Genomic DNA, 14089 nt, shown 5'->3' on the forward strand with positions numbered 1-14089 from the left:
CCAAAGAAACACTTAAAGGGAATTTCAACAATATTCTAAAATGATAGTAACAAAATATAACCAATATAATAAAATAAAAATCCATGAGTGCACATAACAAAAAGTTCTTTCTTACAGTAGGATTCTATAAATGTAGAAGGAATCATAAAAAAATTTTTAAATCACTAACTATCTGGCACTACTTATAGTAGTAATTGTTTCATATGAGTCAATAATAGATGCTAAAATTAGTGAGCAAAAGTACAATAGAAATTTACAATAGAAAGTACAATAGAAAAGTACAATAGGATATGTTCAAGTCCCAGAGATAATTTTATTTTATAGGATAACTTAAATTTAAATAACTTAAAATTATTTAAATAATTGTAAGAGAATAATTGTAACTTTACAGTGGATAAATCCACCTAGTAGGCAACACAATAATCAAGTGTTCAGTTTTCACCAGTAATGTAACAAATCAACATTATATGACTCCTGATATGATACTATGGGAAGGACATAACTCCAATTATCTGAGTTTCAAGCCAAAAGTCCATAACCTGAATCTAGTCATGAAGAAACATCAAGAAACCCAAAATGAAAGCCATTCTACAAAATAAATTGTTTATACCCTGAGAAGTCATCACTCATGATGACTGAAAAACTGTTCCAGATTAAAGGAAACTAAAGAGACATGACAACTAAACGCTATGTGTGAACCTATATTTTATCCTGGATCAGGAAAGGACACTACTGTAGTAGCAAAATTTGAATAAAATGTATAGATTAAGCCATAGTATTTTACTGATTTTAATTTCCTAATTTTGATTGTTATACTGTAACTATAAAAGAAAACATACATATCAAATTATTTAGATGAAAAATGATTTATTTTTTAATCAGTTGACTTTAAGATTCACAGATAAGTATGTATATCATGTCTGCAAATTAAAAATGTTTCACAAAAAATTACATATATGTGGATGTATCTAGAATAAATGATGAAGCAAGTCTGGTAAAATATGAATAATAAAGGAATCTAGGTAAATGTTATACAGAAATTCTTCATTCTAAATTTTCAACTTTATCTATGTCTGCAATTTCAAATTTAAAAGAGTACCTTAAGGGTAACTATTCTCCATTTTAAATTGGTTTGATAATAACCTAATTCAGGAGTTGTCAGACTTTTTCTGTAAAGGGCCAAACTGCCAATACTTTAAACTCCATGGGCCATATATACTTGTGGGCTGCAACTACTCAACTCTGCCATTGTGTCACACAAGCACCCACAGACAATCTATCAATGAATAGGAGTGGTTGTGCTCCAATAAAACTACTTACAAAAATAGACAATGGGCCAGCTTTGACCTGTGAGCCACAGTTTGATGACCCCTGGTCTAGTCTATGCCCAGAAAAATTAATCAGAATAATTATACTTTCAGTTAACATTTTCCGAGCATATGACAAACAGTATGTTAAGAGCTGTGTTGGCATTAATTCATTTATCCTTGCACTAATCTAATTAGGTCAATACTATTATTATTTCCATTTTCCACAGACAAAACTAGCGCCTAGAGAAGTTAAGAAACTTGCCCAACTAACGTCACATGGACAGCAAGTATGAAACCAGGGAGGTCTGATTCTATACACTGAACTATAACCAATATGTGATATTAATACTTCTCAGATGGGTTGAATTATACTGTCACATGCAATAACCATTTTAACATGGCTAAATAAACATCCAAATTCAAGATTTACATTCCATGAAAGTGTTTTTCACAAACCTCCTGTAGCTGCAGGGACATGAGTCCCAGTTGATCCTGGCGTCTTTCCACCAGCTCCCTTTCTGTGCGCATCTCTCTCTCCAGTTCCTGAAGCCGCCGCTCCACCCGATCTGAAACCTTAATAAGAATTCAGAGAAACAGCAGCATTATAGAGCTAGCAAGCAAAACAGACTAAATTGAGAAGATAGTTTTATAGCAGATACACTACTGCTTAAAGCATTTAAGATTGTTTTGTTTGCAAAGCCCTTTCTAATGACGCTAACATGAAATAGCTGGCCAAAAAGCTTACTGAAAGTTACAAAAGAAAGTCATCACTGATCTCCAAATAATCTACACCTGGATCCCAATAAATGCCTCAAATTTTTTGAGGTATGATATAATAATTCAGTAGATCAGAGTTAAAAGTAATACACTAGAAAAGAGTGCCCTCTGGTGAGCTAGAATGAAAATACCAATTTTGCTAAAAATTGCATTTGTTAGCCAATTAATGATAAATTGTTCGACCTAATTAGTCCTTTTCTATTTTTATTATCCATGAGCATGACCTGCCTATGAAGGTATTGATGTTTATTTGTAGTAAATAATTAAGAGGGCTTTACATTAGCTTATCAATCTTTTCTACTGCAATCTGCCAAAAATAAAACAAGCTATAAAAGATCAAAAACTAAAGTCAAACTGAAAATGTTTAATCAGGACTCTAAACGTGAAAGAAAGTCAAACTGAAAATGTTTAATCAGGACTCTAAACGTGAAAGAATTTTTCTCTCTGACACAAAATTCTCCTACTAAAAGTTGCATAAATTCAAACATATCTCATATATTTCATTATACAGCCCACTAAATAAAATTTACGCTATTCACAATGTCTATATTTGGTACAGAAGGACACAGAAGACATTTGTATTCATATAAGAGAAGCAATAAACAGAGCTCTGTTATAAGAAATCTTTTGTCACCAATTATTTATATGACAAAGAATCAAGAAAAGTCCTGACAAGGAACCTTATTGGGGTCGTGTAAATGTTCTAAACTGAATTAGGGAGGTAGCTGGATAACTCAGTAAATGTATGGAAAAAAAAAAAGTTATTGAATTGTACACTTAAAGCATTAATTTTATGGTGCATTATAGCTCAATCAAGTTTTAAAAAAATAAATGAACATAAGTTTACTTAGGCAGAGCAGAAGTTTAGTTTACTCTTGAACAACAGGGATTTTAACTGCAAAGGTCCACTTATAAGTGGATTTTCTTCTGCCACTACCACTGCTGAGATAGCAAGACCAATTCTTCCTCAGCCTACTCAACTTGAAGGTGGAAGACCTTTATGATGATCAACTTCCACTTAATGAATGGTAAATATATTTTCTCTTCCTTATAATTTTCTTAATAACTGTTTCCTTTAGCTTACTTTATTATAAGAATACAATATATAATACATATACAAAATATGTGTTAATTGACTATGTTATTGTCAAGGCTTCCTGTCAACAGTAGGCTATTAGTAGTGAAGTTCTGGGGGAGTCCAAATTTATACTGTATCCCCAGACTCTGCCTTCAAATAGCTTGCTATCTATTGAAGACTGACAATGAATGAGTAGTTAAAATTTCTCTGATTAAATTCAATAAGTTGAATGACTTCTATATTTCAGAAAAGAAGGCTGCTCTTATTAGAATCCTATCAAAATTAAAGCAGTCCAAGTAACCACATACTGAAATCAATATCCAAAATTATTTAGACATCAGCAACTTTGTCACCATAGCTAATACATATGATGATACAGAGTTACTATACTTGGAAGATTGTTTCTCAATTTTTTTTTTTTTTGAGACAGTCTCACTCTGTCACCCAGGCTGGAGTGCAGTGGCATGATCTCGGCTCACTGCAACCTCTGCCTACTGAGTTCAAGTGATTCTCCCGCCTCAGTCTCCCTAGTACCAGGGATTACAGGTAGCTGCCACCACGCCTGGCTAATTTTTGTATTTTTAGGAGAGATGTTGTTTCACCATGTCGGCCAGGATGGTCTTGAATTCCTGACCTCAAGTGATCCACCTGCCTTGGCCTCCCAAAATGCTGGGATTACAGGCGTGAGCCACCATGCCTGGCCTTTGATTTCTTCTAAGTAAAAGTTTTTTTGAAACATAATTTCATGTATTAATATACATATACATTGTGAAATAACTAGTCAAGCTAATCAACATATCTATCACTTTACTTAGCTAACATTATTTTTGCCAATACTATAGTCACCATTTTGTACATTAGCTCTCTAGAACTTATTCATCCTACATAAGGGAAACTTTGTACTACATATCCCCATTTTCCTGACCCCTCCCAACCCTGCCCTGCCCCTAGCAACCACCATTCCACTCTCTGCTTCTATGAACTAGACTTTTTGGAGTCCACATTTAAGTAAGATAATGCAGTATTTATATTTTTGTATCTGCCTTACTTCATTTAGCATAATGTCTTTCAGGTTCATCCATTTGTTGCTGCAAATGACAGGATTTCCTTCTTTTTAAAAATTGAACAATATTCCATTGGGTGTATATACATGTGTATGTGTATTTCTTTATCTGTTCTTTGGTCAATAGATACTTAAATTGTTTCCATATCTTGACTATTGTGAATAATGCTGCAATGAACATGGGGTGTATAGATGTCTCTTCAAGACACTGATTTCCTTTGGATATGTATCCAGAAGTGGGACTGCTGGATTATTTGGTAGTTTTATTCTTAATTTTGATATTAACATTTCTCTTACACAACTTCTGACATAGGTCCCAGTGATCCATGCTTCTTGGTATTCATGTACTTGTGTAATCCTCTACCCTTGAGTGTAGGCTAGCCCTAGGGACTTTCTTCTAATAAAGAGGACACTGCAGAAGTGATGGGATGTCACTTCCATTATTAGATTGCAAAAAACTGACTTCCAATTTGCTAGCATCTTCTCTCTTGCCAGTCATCTTCTTGTCTGCTTGTTCTAATAAAGCAGGCTGCCATGTTATGAGATGCTCTACGGAGACGCCACATGTCAAAGAAACAAAAGAAGCCTTTTAACAGGTCATGACAAACTGAAGTCTCAAATCCAGTAACCTACAGGGAACTGAATCCTGACAATGGCTTGTCATTCCAGTCAAGCCTTGAGAAAAATGCAGCCTGCAAGTGACCCAGAGCCAAAGGACCCAGCAAAGCCACACCTGTCTCTCAACCCACTGAAACTGCCAAATGAAATGCTGTTTTAAGCCAGCAAGTTAGGGGAAATATGTTACATTAAATGCTAATTGTACATACCCAGACACCACGACCATCCCTATGGACCCAGTATACAGGTCAGCCCCCACAGATGCAGGCACCAGGCCCACCTCCAGGAACTCAGGTTCCAGGTGCACCTCAGTACTAGACTGGCCCCTGTAAGCACACGCTCTGGGCCTTCCCCCGTGGGCCCAGGTACCAGGCCCATCCCAGCACCAGGCAGACCCCAACAGACTTAGGCTCTAGTCTCACCACAGTGCCAGACCAGCTCCTATGGGCATAAGCTCCAAGCCTATCCCTAAGAACCCAGACACTAGGGACACCCCTGCAGACCCAATCAACTTGCCCCACACCAGTAGACCCTCGTGCCAGGCCAGCCCCAGAGGAGCCAGGATCCAGGTCCCCCACAGAAGACCCAAAGTCAATGTCTGCCCCAGTGAATACAGGCTCCAGGCTCAAACTCATAAACCCAGACAACAGGCTAGCCTCTGGGACCCAGATACCAGCTCAGGCCATCTGCTGACCCAGTCACAAGGCCAGCTCCCAAAAAGATACCAGCAGCAAAGCTCATTAATGAGCCCTGCTAGAGAGCCTACCAAAAATCTCTGCATAGACTCATTAAGTAAAGGGAGTCCCCTGCCAAAGCCAGTCTATAAAGTCTGGAAGAAGTGCCTGCTTCTTCAAATGCACAGAAACTAAGGCCATAAGGATCATAAATGATCAGGGAAACATGGTATCACTAAGAGAACAAAATAAAGCACCAGCAAGCAATCCCAAAGAAATGGAGATCTTCAAACTGCCTAACAAAGAATACAAAATAATCATCTTAAATAAGTTCAGTGAGCTACAAGAGAATACAGTAGTCCCATTTTACTCATGCAGGATACACTGCACAATCCCCAGCAGATGCCTGAAACCGAGGATAGTATCAAACCCTATATATACCATGAACAATTTTTCCCTTCATAATTTCACAGACAGTAAATTTGTTCATATCACAGAAATTAAAAATCTCAGTATATATTTTTTTTCTTTCCTTACTAAGTTGAGAGTTTCACATTTTCAATTAGAAGAAACACTTTATGGCTTCTCTTTGGCATTGCCAAACTGTCAACCTCACTACTCTGCACTTTGAAGCCATTATTTAGTAAAATAAGGGTTACTTGAACAAAAGCACTATCAGGTTACTGAGACAGTGAACCTGATAACTGACATGACTGCTAAGCAACTAATGGGTGAGTTGTGTCTATGGCATGGATATAATGAATAAAGGGATGATTCATGTGCTAAGAGGGATGAAGTGAGACTACTGAAGATTTCATTGCTCTACTCAGAATGGCATGCAATTTAAATCTTATGAATTGTTTATTAATGGAATTTTTCATTTACTATTTTTATATTGCAATTGACCACAGGAAGCTGAAACCATAGAGAGCAAAACTATGGGAAAGGACAAGCTTCTGTACAGACAACAAAATCAGAAAATTGTTGCATGAACAAAATTAGAAATTCAGCAGAGATAGAAACCATCAAAAAGAACAAAACAGAAATTCTTAATCTAAACAACACAATGACTGAACTGAATAATTCCAGAGCAATCTTGAAGCAAACTAGATCATGAGCTCAAAGACAGGTCATTTGAAATTGCCCACTCAGAGAAACAAAAAAAACAAGAAAGAAAAAGAATTAAGAGAGACTATGGAATTTATGAGATACTATGAAGTAAAGAAATTTACTCATAATGGAAGTCCCAGAAGGAGCAAAGAAAGAGAAGGAGATGAGAGGAGTTTACTTAAAGAAATAATAGCAGAAAATTTCCTATATCTGGAAAAAGAACATCCAGATCCTTGAAGATCAAATAACTACAAATAGATTAAATATAAAGAGATCTTACTGAAACGCACAATAATCAAATTCTCAAAAGGCAAAAACAAAGAGAAAATGCCGAAAGCAGCATGAGAGAAACAACTCATCACATACAAGGGAACCCTTATGAGACTATCAGTGAATTTCTCAGCAGAAACCAGGAGAGAATGAGATGATAAATTCAAAGTCCTGGCAGGGGGTGGGGGGAGACGGGTGCTGCCAACCAAGAATATCATAACCATTAATTTGCCTTACAAGAAATATAAAAGGGAGCTCTTCAAGACAAAATGAGAGAATGCTAATAACACAAAAGCATATGAAAGCATAAAATTCACTGTAAAATATGAATATACTCAAATTATAATACTCTAATACTTATAATGGTAGTGTTTAAGTTACTTTTAACTCTAGTTTAAAAGACAAAAGTATTAAGAATATAGCTGCTATAATTTTAATGGATACACAATATTTAAAGAGGTAAACTGTAACATCAATAATGTAAAATGGGAGGGGAAGTTAAGTGTAGACTCTGTATGCAGTCAAAGTTAAGTTGTCATCAGCTTAAAATAGATTGTTACAAGATATTTTATGTAAATACCATGGTAACCACAAAGAAAAAAACTTGTGCATATTTAAAAGACAGAGAAAGCAGTCAAAGCATACCACTACAGAAAATTATCAAATCACAAAGGAAGACAGAGAGAAAAAAATAAATGAAGAAACTATAAAACATTCAGAAAACAATTAAGAAAACGGCAGTAGCAAGTTCCTACCTATAAATAAATGTTTTAAATGTAAACAAATTAAATTCTCCAGTCAAAAGACATAGAGTAGCTACATAGACTTTTTCTAATGACCCAACTGTATGCTGCCTAAAGAGACTCATAAATAGACTTTAGAGATACAAATAGACCAAAAAATGAAGGGATGGAAAAAGGTATTCTACACAAATGGAAACTAGAAGAAAACAGAGGTAGCTATACTTACATCAGAGAAAATACACTATAAGTCAAAAAATGTAAAAAGAAACAAGCTCATTAAATAATTATAAAGGAGTCAATTCATCAAGAGGATATAATTGTAAATGTATACGCACCTAATCGAGCACCTAAATATATAAAGCAAATTTTAATAGATCTGAAGAAAAAGATTAAACAGAAATACAATAGTAGTTTTATGGACAATGGACATATCATCCAGACGGAAAGTCTATAGAGAAACATTAGACTTGATCTACACTTTAGAACAAGTGGAGCTAACAAACATATATAGAACATTCCATCAAACAGCAGCCGAATACATTCTTCTCAAGCATGCACAGAACATTCTCCAGGATAGATCATGTTAGGCCACAAAACAAGTCTTAACATATTTAAGAAAATAAGTGTCTCTTTAGATCACAGTGGTATAAAACTAGATATAAATGAATCGGAAAATTCACTAATATGTGGAAATTAAACTACACAATTCTGAACAATCAATGGGTCAAATAAAAAATTTAAAAGAAAATGAAAAATTCCTTGATACAAATGTGAACAGAAATACAATACACCAAAACTTATGGGATGCAAAAAAGCAGTTCTAAGGGGGAGTTCTATGGCAATAAATGCCTACATTTAGAAAAAGCTCTCAAATAAATAACCTAACTATACCTCAAGAAACTAAAAAGCAAAATTAAACTAAACTAAGCCACTGTCAGTAGAAGAAAGGAAATCACAAAGATTGCAGCAAAAATAAATGAAATAGACTAGAAAAACAATAGAAAAGATCCATGAAACTAACAGTTGTTTGGGTAAACTTTTATTTTAGGTTCAGGGGTACATGGGCAGGTTTGTTACATAGGTAAACTTGTGTCACAGAGGTTTGTTGTACAGATTATTTCTTCACCCAGGTATTAAGCCTAGTACCCAGGAGTTATTTTTTTCTGCTTAAAGTTAGTTTTTTGAAAAGATAAAGAAAACTGACAAAATGCTAGCTAGACTGAATAAGGAAAAAAAGAGTAATGACTCAAGTAAATAAAATCAAAAGTAAAAGAGGAGACATTACAAATGATACCACAAAAATACAAAGTCTTATAAGAAAATACTATGAACAATTTTATGCCAACAAATTGGATAACCTAGGAGAAATGGGTAAATTCCTAAAAACCTACAACTTACCAAGACTGAGTCACAAAGAAACAGAAAATCCAAACAAACCAATAATGAGTAAGGTGATTGAATCAGTAATCAAAGACCTCCCAACAAAGAAAAGCCCAGAACCTGATTACTTCACAGGTAAAATCTACCAAACATGTAAAGAAAAGCTAATGCCAATCCTTCTCAAGCTCTTCCAAAAAACTGAAGATAAGAGAACATGTCCAACCTCATCCTATGAGGCCAGCAGTACCATGAGACCAAAGACACTACTAAAAAAGATAATTACAAGCCAATATTCCCGATGAACACAGATGTAAAAATCCTCTGCAAAATACTAGCAAACCAAATTCAGTAGCACATTAAAAGAATCATTACACCAATCATTACACCATGATCACTTAGTATTTATCCCCAGAATACAAAGCTGCAAATCAATAAGTGTAATATACCACATTAACGGAATAAAGAATAAAAATCATATGGTCTTCTCAATAGATGCAGAAAAAGCATTTAATATAATTCAACATCCTTTCATGATAAAAAGAGAAACTTCCAATAAATTAGACATAGAATGAATTTATTTTAGCATAATAAAGGCCATATACAACAAGCCAACAGCTAACATAGTACTCAACAGTAAAAATCTAAAAGCTTTTTCCCTAAGATCAGAAAAAGCCACAGATGCCCAGTATGAACACTTCCATTCAACGTAGTACTGAAGGTCCTGGCCAAAGCAAGTATGCAAGAAAAAGAAATAAAAGGCATCTAGATGAGGAAGGAAGAAGTCAAATTGTCCCTGTTTTCAGATGACATGATCTTATATATAGAAAGCCCTAAAGAGGCCCCTAAAAAAAACTGTTAGAAGTAATAAACAAATTCAGTAAAGTTGCAGAAATCAAAATTCAACATACAAGAATCAGCAGCATTTCTATACATAACAACTCAAAAAAAAAAGTCCTGTTCACTATAGCACCCAAAAAATACGAAGAAATAAATTTACCTAAGGTGATGAAAGATTTGTACTCTGAAAATAAAAAAAATTAAAGAAAGAGGAAGTCAGCAATGTAAAATCTTGGTAAAAGAAAATAGCCAGTGGGAAAAAAAATCAAGATATAAAGAGAAAGCCACATAATGTAGGCACTATAGACCATGGTAAAGAATTTGGAACAAAAGAAACCCAGGTAGGATTTTTAAACCTGGAGGAATAATTAAACATAATGACATTTTAAAAAAATAATTTGCCTGCAGTGAGAAGCACAGATAAAGGCAGGTATGGGAGCAGAGGGACCAACTTCATTGGATGCCACTGCAGTAAATCCACTGAGAAGAGATGGTAGCTTGAAAAGTAGTATTAGAAGTAGATGGAATTGAGCAAGATTTCAGAAATTAAAGGGACAGGATTTTGTAATGGATTGGAAGTATGGTGTAAAGAAATGGATCTCGATGAATCCTTGGTGACCAGCTTAACATGCTGGATGGAATATGATGCCATTTCCTGAGACAGTGAAGACCAAAGTAAGTAAAAACAACCCTAAATGAAGGTTGTGGACCTTAACCTAAAGACATATATTTATAGCTTTTGAGTGATGACATAATTCCTAATAATAAGAATTATTTTAAAGAAAGTATATTTTAGAACTTCTTTATTTTTTCTTTCTCTGAGACCTAAGGGAAAAATATTAGAAATGTAATCCAATACTAAAAAATTCGTATTTACCAGAATACCATTATCAACTAAGTTTAAGACTAGAATACCAAAAATTCCTAAATCTCCATATTTGGTTATAAAAATAGCAAAATAACAAGAATAAAAATTAGAATGGCTTTTAAGATTAGTATTTAATGAAAGGTCAAACAAAAGAAAAAGCATTCTGTTTAAAAGATGGTATTCTCGCTTTTCAATATGTTGATTCCTCAGATCTTTAACAATACCTGGTGCTTCAAAGTCCACTTAAATAAATATGTTATATATCCTGCTGCTGTGATCTATGCAATAATCCTGTTATTCTAAATGCAGTATTGACAGAATTCTTATAAACTCTATTAATGGTCAACCCTTCCAGAAACAGCTGGATCCATGTTTACATTTTTATTTTTAATAGTGATCCTCCTATAGAAAACTAAAATAGAATTGACTTTTTCCTCCAAAAATAATCAAATAACATGCAGTCATATCACACTCAGCTCAATAAAATCTAGACAACTAATAAACTGAAATTTCCCATATGGTATAAGGTCTATGCAATATTGATTGCGTATCACCACAATTAAGTGTTAATAGAAAATATTTTCCATGACATCATACTATAAACAATAACTCTTCCCTTCCAATGGACAATTTGACATTAGCAAAAAATATTTATGATTCACAAAAGATTAACACATCAAATACTGACATATATGACAGCAACCAAAACTTTTTGTCTCTCAAAGAAAAATGTGTTCCATAAGCTTTCAAGATATATTTAGTCACTGAGAAAATGCATGATAAACAACTGTAGCCTCAGAATAATACACAATAAATGTGATTAAGAGGGCTTACCAGTAGAAAGTGAAATTGGCAAGAAATAGGGGCAGCCATTTATTTTCACTTTATGTATGTACAATATTTAAGTTTGCCACAGTGAAGGTGCATCATTTTGGTAATTTTATTTTAAACTTAAATCTGAAGCGGGGGAAACAGCTGCAGTCTCTGAGAAGCTTAACACTCAAATAATGAAACCATCTTCTCTGACAGCAGGTTATGAATTCACAAATACAACACAATACATCGACCAGTTATAAAACATAAATGTTGACTTCAATTGGAATGAGTCACAAAGTCTATATTAAGCCCTGGAAACAAACATCATGTGGCCTTCAGAAGACCTTCTTAATTCCAACAATGTTATTATTAAGTTTCACTTTGGACATTTTTTTCTTAATCAGGACTATACACACCCATAAGAAATTTGAGATGCCCTTCGTGCAATTATGAGACAATCTTACTTTAACAGCAAATTACACAAAGCACAAAACAAGGTGTAACATCACAACTTGATGTAAGGAACTGGCACATGAACAATTCAACTGAGTGTACAATTATGTGGGCACAATTTTCTGGGTTTAGACAATATAAAAGGCTGTGTCCTCATGAGCTGGGCAGAGGGGATAACTGGGTAAACTAGCATGTTTTATACAGCAATTACACCAATGAGCTGGGCACCAGTGAGGAGTGACATCCAGTTGCACTTTATGTGATATGGAGTCATTCTTGATGCATGGCAATAATTATGTGAAAGAGTTTGAGCTCTCTCTGAATTCAGCTAACTGCTAACTTTTTACTCAGTGGCTACATTTTAAATACAAAGTAAAACTGTAGACTATATATAGATAATACTTACTAGTTTTATTTGCTATGTGAAAGAAATCCAAATAAAATGATAACTGTTTATTATGGGTTCTCTTGTCACGTGGTGAAAGGTGAAACAATAAATGTAATGTGCACTATGCAAATTAGTACTATTAAACCCCAAATTGAAACCATCCTAACTATCTAATAGTTTCAAAAAACAGCATGACAGTACAGCTGGATATGACCATGGCTCACTCAGCTTTACAGGGACCTCAGTAGAATATTAAGGATATCTGAATTTAGATCAAATCCTGTTTAGAAGTAATAAAATTTGGTGGTGTCCCCACCCAGATCTCATCTTGAATTGTAACTCCCACAATTCCCACATGTCATGGGAGAAACCCAGTGGCAGGTGATTGAATTATGGGGGCGGGTCTTTCCTGCACTATTCCCGTGATATTTTTAACATCACGAATATTTTAAATAAAATATTTTAAATAAAATAAGAATATTTTAAATAAAATTGTTTTAGAAACGGGAGTTTCCCTGCACAAGCTCTCTCTTTTTGCCTGCTGTCATCCATGTAAGACGTGGCTTGCTCCTCCTTGCCTTCCGTCATGATTGTGAGGCCTCCCCAGCCATGTGGAACTGTAAGTCCATTAAACCTCTTTCTTTTGTAAATTGCCCAGTTCGTATGTCTTTATCAGCAGCATAAAAACAAACTAATACAACAAGCATGTTCACAAGATGTATATCTATATAGCAAGTGAAAGAAGCCTCAGGCAACAGTTGAAAAACTTAGTCAAATCTTGTGCATTAGAAAACATACCCTGGGTGCAGTGGGGTGGCTCACACCTGTAATCCCAGCACTTTGGGAGGCTGAGGCAGGCTGACCATCTGAGGTCAGGAGTTTGAGACCAGCCTGGCCAACATCGCGAAACCCTGTCTCTATTAAAAATACAAAAATTAGCCAAGTGTCATGGCGTACAACTGTAATCCCAGTTACTCAGGAGGCTGACGCAGGAGAATCACTTGAATCCAGGAGGTGGAGGTTGCAGCGAGCTGAGATCACACCACTGCACCCCAGCCTGGGTGACAGAGTGAGACTCTGTCTCTGTCTCCAAAAAAAAAAAAAAAAAAAGAAAGAAAGGAAATAGCAAACATAGTAATGACATCGGATATATAAAAAAGATTAAAGGAGTTTCACTTCCAGAAATAACAGACTAGATAATTCAGTTGAAAGTAACTAGAAAGCTAGAAAGAATATTTTAAATATAGTTTGTTTGTTTGTTTCTGAGACGGAGTCTCGCTCTGTCGCCCAGGCTGGAGTGCAGTGGCGCCATCTTGGCTCACTGCAAGCTCCACCTCCTGGGTTCACGCCATTCTCCCACCTCAGCCTCCTGAGTAGCTGGGACTACAGGCGCCCACCGCCATGCCTGGCTAATTTTTTTGTATTTTTAGTAGAGACGGGGTTTCACTGTGTTAGCCAGGATGGTCTCGATCTCCTGACCTCGTGATCCGCCCGCCTCAGCCTCCCAAAGTGCTGGGATTACAGGCGTGAGCCACCGCGCCTGGCCAAATATAACTGTTTTTTAAAACACTGGGAAGTTAAAAAGTAATAAGGAAATATAAGAATAACATGCAGAAGAAAGAAACCCGGAGAGAATGGTCTATCCTTTAGAACGACTTTTTCCCCTGAAATATCAGCTCATTTCAGAAAAGGCAGCTGAGACAC

At 35.3% G+C, this 14089-nt stretch overlaps 1 protein-coding gene across 4 annotated transcripts in view; it reads right to left on the bottom strand.

Annotated features, from left to right (window-relative positions):
• CEP128 (centrosomal protein 128) overlaps window positions 1-14089 on the bottom strand; it is a 447679-nt gene that overhangs the window by 366956 nt on the left and 66634 nt on the right. For all 4 annotated transcript variants that reach the window (XM_057299772.2, XM_063596092.1, XM_034937939.3 and 1 more), the window contains one exon: window positions 1767-1883. In XM_057299772.2, the coding sequence (XP_057155755.1) occupies window positions 1767-1883 (117 nt within the window). The remainder of the gene's footprint in view (window positions 1-1766; window positions 1884-14089) is intronic.

The sequence above is a fragment of the Pan paniscus genome, chromosome 15, assembly GCF_029289425.2.
Source record: "Pan paniscus chromosome 15, NHGRI_mPanPan1-v2.0_pri, whole genome shotgun sequence".
In the NCBI taxonomy this organism is placed as follows: Eukaryota; Metazoa; Chordata; class Mammalia; order Primates; family Hominidae; genus Pan; species Pan paniscus.